The 11,919-nt window shown below is 33.7% G+C and overlaps 1 protein-coding gene across 7 annotated transcripts in view; it reads left to right on the forward strand.

The window, feature by feature from the left end:
* Cntln (centlein) overlaps positions 1–8,771 on the forward strand; it is a 314,434-nt gene extending 305,663 nt beyond the window's left edge. For all 7 annotated transcript variants that reach the window (XM_058586366.1, XM_058586368.1, XM_058586367.1 and 4 more), the window contains one exon: positions 8,133–8,771. In XM_058586366.1, coding sequence (XP_058442349.1) covers positions 8,133–8,231 — 99 coding nt within the window. In that variant the 3' untranslated portion in view covers positions 8,232–8,771. The remainder of the gene's footprint in view (positions 1–8,132) is intronic.
* The last annotated feature ends 3,148 nt before the right edge of the window (positions 8,772–11,919 follow it).

The raw sequence follows: 11,919 nt of genomic DNA on the forward strand, positions 1-11,919 counted from the left end.
CTCTTTGCAGTATGCTCACAATGGTTGCTAGTCAAAAGACCTCAATTTGTGTCCTAGTTCATACTAGCATGTGCAATAGTTAGCTTTGAGCAAGTAACTAAAACCTTTTTAGCCCAGTATCTTCAACTATAAAGTAGAAAAATTATCACAGACTTGGAATGATAAATAAAATAATGCATGTAAAAAGTTTTGTCACCAGTGAAAGTGTTTTTTCATCCTTAAAAAAGATAATAAGAATTGAGGTCATGGGACAATATATAAAAAAATAATTCAACTTTAGTATTTAGTGATTTTCTATGTCTAAATATTAAATTTTTCATTATTTACTTTAAAAGCACATCTTGTCACCACACTTGGTACAGTCACCCCAGAAAATGCATTGCTCATTGCCTGGCATATAATAATAGGTGCATAATAAATATTTATTGAATATTCTGAATAACCATCATCTTTATTCACTTAGATTCTGGGAGAATTATATTTAAATGAGTAATAAATAAGAGACTGATTAATTCAACTCTCTTTTGTACCTTTCCCATTCCCTTTATTTTTCCTGCCTTTATAATTAAGGGCTATCTTACTTCAGGCTGCTATAACAGAATACCACAGACTGGACAGTTCAAACAATAATTTATTTCTTATTTCTTATTTCTTTTTCTAATACAGAATAAGAAATAATAATAATTTAGTTCTGCAGACCAGGAAGTCTAATCAAGGCACTGGCAGATTCATTGTGAGTGAGGGCATTCTTCCTGGTTTATAGACTGGGGTCTTGTCATTGTATTTTTATGCAGAGAGCAGAGATAGTGAACAATCTCTTATATCTCATAAAAGTTAATCCTATTCACTACGAATTCACCCTCCTGACATAGTTACCTCCTGAAGTTCCCATCTCAGTACCATCACATTGGGAGAATACAAGCATTCAGCCTATAGCAAGGTTCTACCTCAAGTTAAATACTTTTTATAATCAATTAAGCTATTTCTTTTTATGAATTCCATATTCACATCCATGTGAACCTAGTCCTTTTGATCCCCCAAATAATTTCTTTAAAGTCTACATAAAGAATAACTTCTGTTTATTACAACAGATTGTAAGCTCTTAAAGGCTTCCCTCTGTTGTGTTTATCTCACCTAGTCTTAAAGGAAGTATATGGGGAAAAGTCATAACTCTACTACACAGTTCTTTGCTTTTGAAAAGAAAACTAATCACATTAGGATAGCTGAATACCAATATTAAGATATATTAGTTGTGGCTGGGCGCCATGTCTCACACCTGTAATCCCAGCAGGTCAGGAGGCTGAGAGGATCGTAAATTCAAAGCCAGCCTCAGCAATGGCAAGGCACTGAACAATTCAGTGAGACCCTGTCTCTAAATAAAATACAAAATAGGGCTGGGGATGTGGCACAGTGGTTGAGTGCCCCTGAGTTCAAACCCCGGTACTCGAAAACAAAAGATATATTAGTTGTTGTCATATGTGTTGGCTAAGACTATAAAACACCTACAGCCTCTTAAAAGGTCTTTCAGGTGGGTGGGTGAAATGGGATAAAGTAGGGATGTGTCAGGCTTTGGTGTGAGCCAGTGTCCACAAAAGGTGACAGGAGTGCAAACTAATCAGGGGATTGGGAATTGAGGTCCTCTCTGGGCTGGTATCATTGTTCAAGACATTGCCTTGAAGGTGAGGGCACAGTAGTAGTCTCTGTTCTATAAGAATATTGGTCATCAGTCTGTTAAAAGTGTCTTTTTATGGGGGTGGGAAATGAGGGAGATTAGCACCCTTGCTAATTGCTGAGCATCCAGTGACACACAGCCCTATTTAGGGAAGTTTTCAAGAAAGAGTACCAATGTCTCTAAAGAACCAGACAAAAAGCCTAATCATAGGCCTAGAGTTACTATTGGATTTTTTTTTTACTAAGGATACAGATTATTTAAATGTTCAAGCATTTCTTACATCCTACATAACTTACCATGGCTGTAAAGAGCTTGCTGACAGTTCCTTTTGCTAAGACCTGAAGTATCTGACAAAGGGTCACCCCTACTCCAAGGACTCTATAAATAGAATAGATCACCAAATTGCATTAGATGTTGTGGAAACACTCCTTGAGGCAAAATAATAAATAAAATAACTTAAATTTTTCCAACTCAGTATTCTCAATTCTGCCTTATAACTTGTAGAATAAGATTCAAAATCTTAAAAAAAAGCAACACCTTTTTGGTAATAGTCTTCAAACAAAAAACAAGAATAAAACTGGTTAAATTGTTAATTTTATTGTTAAATTAAAAGATTTTTATTTCAATTATTTTCTTTCAACAAATTTTTTTAAGTTAAGAATGTATTCTAGGGCTGGGGTTGTGGCTCAGCAGTAGAGTGCTCACCTAGCATGTGTGATGCACTGGGTTCAATCCTCAGCACCACATAAAAATAAATAGTTATTATGTCCAACTACAACTAAAAAATGTTTTTTAGAAAAAGAATATTCTATATAATGCTGATGTTATAAGTAAAATCATAAAATTAGGCTTTGTTATTTTTCCAAGAGAGCTTTCAAACATCTATAGTAATCGTTTATGTCTTACCATTCAAAATTCAAAATTTCTGTACACAGAAACACCAACCATTATTTGTAAGTGTAAGTGACAAAGATTGTGACAGTGGTGTAATTTTGTTATAATAAACTTGTTCCTTAAGGCAAATAAACATCTGAAGGTGCATATATACGATGCTGTGAGGGGGAAGGGAAGAAAAAAAGAGAGAGAGAGAGAGAGAGAGAGAGAGGTGTGACAATAGAATGGGTAGAGAATAGTGATGGGAGGGGAGGGGAGGGGAAGGGGGGATAGGGAGGGCAGCAGAATACAACTGACACTAGGATTGCTGTATGTATACACATGGATGTATAACCAATGTGATCCTACAATCTGTACATGTGGAAAAATAAGAATTCATACCCTATTTGAATCAAATGTATGATATGTCAAGATCATTGTATTGTCTTGAGCAACTAATAAAAAAAATAAAAGAGAAGCTGAATATATGTGTGACATCATGGGAAATCCCTTTAGTAATGGAAATCACTTTCTACAACAGGGACAGCCAGAACCACTAAGATGACATACTTTAATATTATGTATGAACCAAGCAAAATGTTTGATTGTTCAAATGTCCCAGTTAAATTTTCAAACAAAGAAATCTCACTTCGTGTCACATCTTTTTTTTGGTACTGGGGATTGAACCCAGGGATGCTTTACCGCTTGTCCATTTTCCCTAGTGCCAGAAAGGTGAAGGTTGTATAACTGCATTAATGTGACCAGGAGTGTCGTTTTTCCCTTTTAAACCAAGATAAAGAGATCATGCAGGATGTCTGTATTTTGTAATCTCTGACACATGCCATGTATGGTGAAAACCAAGGCAGATATTGTTTTAGGTGTATTTCATAAGGGTGAGTGAGAAACAGTCTTTGGTGCTGGCCAGTCAAGTTGCCACTTAAATCCAACTCTAAAATCCTAGTACTAAAAGGGCAGTTGTGCTTTTATGTCTGACGGATTTCTGAGTGAGGTTTAGCCCCTGCCAGAATGCATGTAGACAGTCTATATGAAATAAACTTATACTTAATCTGGACTCTACAGTAGCAAAGGTTTCAGGTCTCCTGTCTTAAAAACATTTTACATTGAGGGCTGAGGCTATAGCTCAGTGATAGAGCACTTGCCTAGCATGTGTGACTCACTAGGTTCCATCTCAGCAACACAAAAATAAATAAAATAAAGGCATTGTGTCCATCTACAACTAAAATTTTTTTAAAAAAAATCTACATTAAAAAAGTCACAAACAAATAAGCAAACCATGTGAATTTTTAAAGCACATTCCAAGGTGTGTGATATTTTAAATAGAGTTTCAGGCCTAATTCCAACCAATCTAGAGATGTGTGCTGAGAATTGATATTTATGCAGTATCATAAGATTGTTTTTAGAATCACTGAAGATTAAATTATGTTTATTTAGCATCCAGGTTAACAGTAATTTATAATATTTAAAAATTAATGGTAGTCTGTATGTTATCTAAGTGGTAACTCAATTAGAAAAATATCCAATTAACTTGAAAGCACATTCTTAACCATTCTTTTTTTAATTTAATTCTATTATTATTATTATTATTTGCATTACAATTCTTAATATTATTATTATTACTTTACAATTCTTAATACACCTTTATGCCACAATTTATCATATCTTTCATTGTGTATAAGGTATGTTGACACCAAATTCACATCTTAATCATTCTTATTAGAAATTTTATCAACGTATCCTAGACTAAGTAGAAAATTTTATGTGTATAAATTATGAAAAAAAAATTTAAAAAGTTGTATAGTATAAACTTGGTCTCAACTTGGTCAGAAAGGCTATTTTTAAAACTAAAGCTGTTGGTGCATAGTAAGTCTTAAATAAGAACTATTTGTATAGTAGGAGAGGAATCTATGTAAAAATTTTTAGTTGACATTAGGTTGTATTAATTTGAAAACAACTCACATTTTTATGAAATGTTCTACAATTCTGGATTTTATGAAATGTCTTATAATTCTGAGTTTCCCTCTGTTTATTTCAATTAACTATTCTTTGATAAAGTTATATTATTTCCTTACAAAATTAGATTAATGGAGATTAAGCCTTATGTATTTTTAAAGAATAACTTTTGAAAGACTACTTTGAAAGCTGGGTGTACAGTTGTCAGTAAACTCCAAGTTTATAAACAGCAATTAGAATGAACACTGATTTAGAGGAAAAAATTGTCAGAATTGATTTATAAAAAAGAAAAATAGAAAAACTGAATTAAAATAAATAAGCATCTCAAACTAATTTGTAGATACAGGAACATCTAACATTATATAAGGGCAAATAATATTTTCCTGAACTATTTCTAGGTAAAAATAGAAGAACCTTCAAAGGCAAGTAGATATGCACTTACTGTATATATCTTGATTTAAAGGATTGACTGCTTTTTAAAAAAAATTTTTAGTTGTAGATGGGCACAATATTTTATTTGTTTATATGCAGTGCTGAGAATCAAACACAGTGCCTCATACATGCAAGGCAAGCACTCTGCCACTGAGCTACAATCCCAGCCCTTTACTGCTTTTTAAAACATAATATGTTAGGCTCTGTACAAAGCTTAAAGAAACTTAAAATCCAGCAAAACAGGATTGACAAACAGTTGTGTTTAACTTTGACTTTTTAGTTTTATTGGGAGCCAGAGGGAAAGGAATAAAAGAGCTTGTTGTCAGTAAGTAAGTAGACTTCTTGTTCCACATTGGAAGCTTACTGAAAGGGAATTTCTTCGAGAAAAGTTTTTTAAAGGGAAACACAATATTCAAGTACATAATATATGTTCATGTTGTTCAGATCACAAGATAATAACAGTAAGTTAGGTATTTACTCAAAAATGAAATATGCAAATAACATGACTAATGTCAATACCCAGTGGCCTTGTGTAAGTACTATGGCATTATTACCTAGAAAGTTATATAACCAGCATGTTCCTGGAACATGATCAATGGGCCAGTAGTTAAACATTATATAAATAGAGCATGAGAATGAGTGGACAAATGAATTTTAAAATAGGATATTATGTTGACCTCTTGAAGAAACAGAGTGCCTATAAGTGTCTTAAAGACCTGGGGATGCAGCTCAGTGCTTGCCTAGCATTCATTACACCCTGAGTTCAATCCCAAGCACCAGAAAGGGAAAAAAGAAAAAATATCCTAAGAGGTCTTGGAATGTTTCTTACATTTATTTGATAGGAGAACTTTTTCTTTTTTTAATATTTATCTTTAGTTGTAGGTGGACACAATATCTTTATTTCAGTTTTATGTGGTGCTGAGGATTGAATACAGGGCCTCAGGTGTGCTAGGTAAGTACTCTACCATTGAGCTACAACCCAAGTCCCCAGAACTTTTTCTTTTTTAAACAACTTTAGAAAATGAATTTTTACACATTCATTTCTGGCTTTGTTTGTATCAGCAAGGGATGAAAGTTTATTCTCATCATCCTTTTAGATAGGAATGTATATGAATACTGAGTGGTGTAGTTTAAATAAAAGAAAGTTCCCCAATAATCTTATCTTGTCATTTTTATTGTGCATACCTTTAATATCATTGACCTGAAAATCTAAACTATCTTATTTGTAAAACTGGCAACTTTACCAACTTTAACTATTTTCATATCCCAGAAAGACAATTTATCAAAATATGAATTTATTGGTATCATTATCTTCCAAAAGAAAATAAAACACATTATTTTTCTTGATTCTAAAATGCTCTTTTCCGGGACTGGGGATGTGGCTCAAGCGGTAGCGCGCTCGCCTGGCATGCGTGCGGCCCGGGTTCGATCCTCAGCACCACATACAAACAAAGATGTTGTGTCCGCCAATAACTAAAAGAAATAAATATTTTAAAAATAAAATAAAATGCACTTTTCCCACTTTTTTATGTTTCTAAAATTGGAAACATAAGAAATGCAGTATATGTGTGCTCAATGTGGTAGGATTTTCCCCTAGAAAAGCTGTTTTTAAGTCAACATGCATGCCTTATCTTCAGCTGTATCTAGGAACTGAAGCAATATTCTATTTTGATGTACTTTCTTCAGTGCTGAGTTTCAAGTAGTACAAATGTGTGAAGCTCTTGTGTTGCAGGGGAACAGACACAGACTCAAACTGCCATAAGGAGAAGGCTGATTATTATAAAGATAAGAAGGAACCTAAGCTAGAGAGCAATTTGGGACCTAGGCAGTTCTATGGACCATTTTCAATCTCTAGTTCTTCTCCACCTACATGGTCTGTTTGTTCTTGCCTGTCTGCCCTGTATTGTTACTGTCATGCCCAATATTTTCTCTCTTCATCAATTCAAATTCAGAAAAGAACCATTCTGATTTATTTAACTAATTATAATCACCTCAGCAGAACAACCCATACAGAGGACATTGATATCAGGCACTGGCTAATGAGTTCATCAGTGTTCTTCCTTGCTGATACTCCTTCCCTGCAAGAAAGGGGGCTAGGCATAATAACCATTTTTATTAATATATTCGGGGAAACAAAAGCAGTCTTTCCCTGGTGAATCAAAAAGACAAGTCCAGCTGGGTATGATGGTTCACACCTCTAATCCCACCTACTCGGAAGGCTGAGGCAGGAGGATCTCAAGGTCAAGGCCAGCCTGGACAACTTAGTGAGACCCTGTCTCATGATAAAATATTTAAAGGGCCTTGGGTATAGCTCAATAGTAGAGCGCCCCTAGTACTGAAGGAAAGAAAAATACAAGACAATTTCATGAACCATTTAATGAACTCTTTATTTAGGATTGAATTGTTATATGAGACTGGATCTCTGGGACTATGTATAAAAGGAAGTTGGTAGGTCAACTGGAAGAATTTGGGGAAACATTTCATACTTTCTTTTACATATAGCCCATAACTGAATTATGAGTCTGAGTCCTCCTGGCAAACCAGTGAAGCAGAGGGAACAATAAAACTACTAGCAAAGTTATATCAATTATGAAATTTTAAAATGTACTCACATTTCATAAACTCAGCAGTTTTTGAAACATGTGTATTACACTTTAATATACCAAACAAACTTTAACAACTTAATCAATGGGTATACTTTTGCCATTTTTTTCCCCTCTGAAGTTTTACCCAGCAACTCTTGAGATGTTCAGCTCTCACACAGACAAGTGTATTGATAGTTCTCTCTCGTTCTTTTATGAGTGATGAACATACAGTACTACTTCTGTGGGCCTGTGTGCCCTAGAGATGACTGTAACCTGATATTGATCAGCTGATTGAAGATAAATGGCTTAGCTGCTTGTATTGCAGATTACATCATTAACATGGTCAGTAAACCATGAATTGTTCAATAAGGCGTTTATCTTTTTTCATTTTACTTCTGCTCTTTTATCATTTTTATTAGAAAAGACAAAATTACCCATACTAACCAGAAAGATCTGTTGAAAAGAGATCCAGTAGGGCCCCACTATGCAAAGTTACAGAGAGCTAAATTCTATTGGTTTGATGCTATATAATATATGTTTTTGAGTGAAGAAAAAATAGAGTTTTTAATAATCTTTTTTTGTGTGTGTTTCTCTTACAGCTTCCTTTTGCCTCATATTTACTAGAAGCAGTGCTGGAGAAAATAAATGAAAACAAGAAACTAGTTGAAGTCTATTTCACAATTATGAAAGATATTTGATGACATTACAAATGGAGAACTTTTTTTCGTTGTGAAAATCTTGATATGATATAATTAGAAAACATGCATTATAAACCTGATACAGTGTTTGTTCCAACTATCAATAGTTAGGTTCAATACCAAAATAAGAAGTCTCTGAAACTAATTAATTGCTGAACAAGTGACACTAATTAAGGGCATAGCCATTTAAGAGGAAATAGTGTAGCATTTGATTGTTGAATACAAATATTGCCACAAATCAATGCAAACTTAAAAATTATTTTCCTTCCAGTGTTTTAAAAGAAACTAGAAGAAGCTTGGCATACAGAAATTGGACTGATCATATAAAGAAAAGGGGGTAAACTAAGGATTTAATGTACTAAGATTTATAAAGAAACTAGACATTTTGCAGAAAACTGCTATTTATAGCAGTTAAGGTGTCCAGTGAGCAGCATATCTGTACTAAAGTGTCCAGTGAGCAGCATATTTGTACTAAAGGCAAGTATGAAATAAAGCATATCTTAAGGATGAGAACTTAATGAAATAAATTGTGTGGTTCAATTGTATATTCTCATTGATATATACTGGATTAATATACATGTTGCTGTGTTTTTCTAGAACAAAAATAAAATTCCGTCCTTCTCCCCCTTCCCTTCTGCCTTCCCCTTCTCACTCCACTCCCCACCCCACCCTTTCTCTCTCCCAAATTCATAATACTTTGTGTGGTCAAACAAATTGACAAGGGACCACAAATCCAGTGCATGCAATTAGGCTACAGCTAACAGAACTCCTGCTGTGGTCAACTAAAATTACATTTTTGATGATATATTTATTTTGATTCCTGAATGTTCCTACCTTGTTCTACCTCTTCACTATGTTCCTGACACACACTTTTTGGTTCCTCTAATTTACTAACCCCCCTCATTTGCCCATAGTATTCTTGCCCTTGGAGTCCTTCTCTGTCTAGAGTCCTCTGTGTTAATTTTCCTTAGGACTGGCTCCTTCTCATCACTAAAGTTCACTTCACCTATTCCCCTACAGACACATTATCTGAACTACTTACTATTTAATTTCCTTATAACACAAAATTATCTAGTTTATTTACTCCTTCACTTATTCCTTGTTGTTGTTTTGTTTTGTTTTTGTTTTGTTTTCTCTCTCTTTCCCCTATTTAGATTGTAGGTTCCTTGAGATTAAGGCAGGGGTTGGCAAATTATGGCCTACAGCCAGTCTGGCCTGCCACCTATTTTTATATGGCCCACAAGTTAAGAATGGTTTTTACAGTATTAAGTAGTTAAAAAAATCAGAAGAAGAATATTTTGTAGCATGTGAAAATTATATCAAATTCAAGTTTTTAATTTCTATCAATAAAAGTTGTATTGGAACACAGTGATGATCATTCATTTGCACATAATTTATGGGTGCTTTCACACCAGAATATTTGAGTAGTGAGTAGTTGTAGCAGAAACTGTATTTGATTTTCTCATTATTTTGCACTACTTGCTCACACACTACAAATTACAATCACATACTCACAAAAGAATTTCAGTACCATATGTACTGTTTTACTATAATTTTTAAAAAATATCAGCTCATACTCATTATGTAAAATCAAGAAAAGAAAAGAACAATGGCCATTAAATTCACATTTTTGAGGTCTAGTGAAGTGTATTTTACAGATGGCAAAGCTTGTGTTTGTTATGTAATGACCCTATACCAATGCTAACAGATGCAGTATACTTGGCTATTAACAGATTAAGCACTCCCCACAATCTTATCATCTCACAGGAAAGCAACAGTAAACAAAATTTAAAATGTAATATTCCCTCAGTGCAGAATCTTGTTACAAAAATAAGAATGAGACTGCCTGCGGAGTATTACCCTAATACCAAAACCAAAAGAGAAAAGCAACAAAAATTACATGTGGTGGGCTAAAAACAGGTTCCCTCAAGATGATCACCTCTTGATCCCTGGAACCTATAAATTTGCTTTCTTATGTGGCAAAAGGAAATTCACAAATATGAATAAGAATTATGAGTGGGAAGAGTATCTTGGATTATTCACATGGAGCTAATGTGACCACAAAAGTTCTTATACAAGGAAGATAGGAGCTATCAGAGTTAGAGCCATGTTATTAAAAAAAATAGAGGGACAGATGCTATACTACTGGCTTTAAATATGGAGGAAGAGGACTATAAATCAGAACAGGTAAGTGGCCCCTGGAGATTGGTAAAGGCAAGAACACAGATTCTCCCCTAGAGCCTCTGGAAGAAACTAGCCTTGTCAACATTTTGACTTTTAACCAAGTGAAGTTGATTTTAAATATCCAGAACTGTAAGAGAATCTAATTGTTTTCTGTTTAAAGCCCTGAAGTTTGTGGTATTTTGTGACTACAACAATAGAAAATGAATATAATTTGATAAATTTCTGCTTCAGTTTTTTTGGCTATGGGATATTGATCAGAAGATACACGTTCAAGGTTGGTTCAGTATTCAGAAATTTATCATTATAAGCCACCATATTAACAGCTAAAGGAATATCACATGATCTTAAAACTTGATGTAGAAAAAGCATTTGACAAAATTCAACAGAGTTCATTAAAAATTTTAAAAACTAGGAATGGACAGGAGGTTCTTGCATTTGACAATAACATCTTCAGAAACCCTACAACTAATCTTGCACTTAAGGAAGAAGACAACACTTCCCTCTAAGGTCAGGAATAAGGAAAGGATGTCATGTCTAGCAATTCTTCACCTTTCTTATTAAACATGATACATAAATTTCTAGCAAGTATATGCAAGGCAATAAAAAGAAATAAAACAAGAAGCAAAACTATATCTAAAACAAACAAGACTCTTAGAATTAATGAGTTCAACAAAGTTTCAAGATATAAGATCAATATATAAAAATAAATTATATTTCCATATCTAGTAAACTAATAATAATTATGTAGTAACCAAAATGTAAAATACAATTTTCATTTTCAAAAAAATACTTAGGTGTAAATATAATAAAATATACAGTGCTTGTAAATAAAAACTACAAAACACTAACGAAATTAAAGATCCAAATAAATGAGGATCTATACTGAGAGAATGAGTGGGTTCATTCAATATGATAAAGATGCTAATTGTCTCCCAAGTGGACATACAGATTTAACAAAATTCCTACCAACACCACACCAAGATTCTAGTTTGCTATCTTTAGTTTGTTTGCTATATCTATAGCTTATCTATTCCCAGAATGAGTTTCTAATTTTGACAAAGTCAGATTTATATTTCTCTTTTGTGCATCATGACTAGCAAGTCTTCAAGAGAATTTCCATGGAAAGGCAAAGTTTCTCGAATAGCTTAAAAATTTAAAGAATAATGAAGTGGGAGAAATTACCTGGTTTCAAGGTTTATTATATAGGTACACTGATCAAGAGTGTGTGGTTTGGCAAAGGAATAGACATAAACCAACCAAAGAAAATTTAAAAAAACAAAAATACAACCATGTGAATATGCCAAACTTTTTTGACAAATGTTCTAAAGCAATCCAGTAGACACAGAACACCTTTTTGAACAAATAGTACTGAAGCAGTTGAGCATCCCTGAGTTAAGAAAAAAGTCTTGTCCTTAATCTCACATTAAGACTCAGATTATTTAAAGTAGGAATAAGAAATTCTTTGTGCTATTGCACAGCAGGTGACTATACATACCCATAAGAT

This window comes from Marmota monax, unplaced genomic scaffold (genome assembly GCF_021218885.2).
Source record: "Marmota monax isolate L192 unplaced genomic scaffold, Marmota_monax_Labrador192_F-V1.1 WCK01_AAM20220418_F8-fsc00033, whole genome shotgun sequence".
Taxonomy (NCBI): domain Eukaryota; kingdom Metazoa; phylum Chordata; class Mammalia; order Rodentia; family Sciuridae; genus Marmota; species Marmota monax.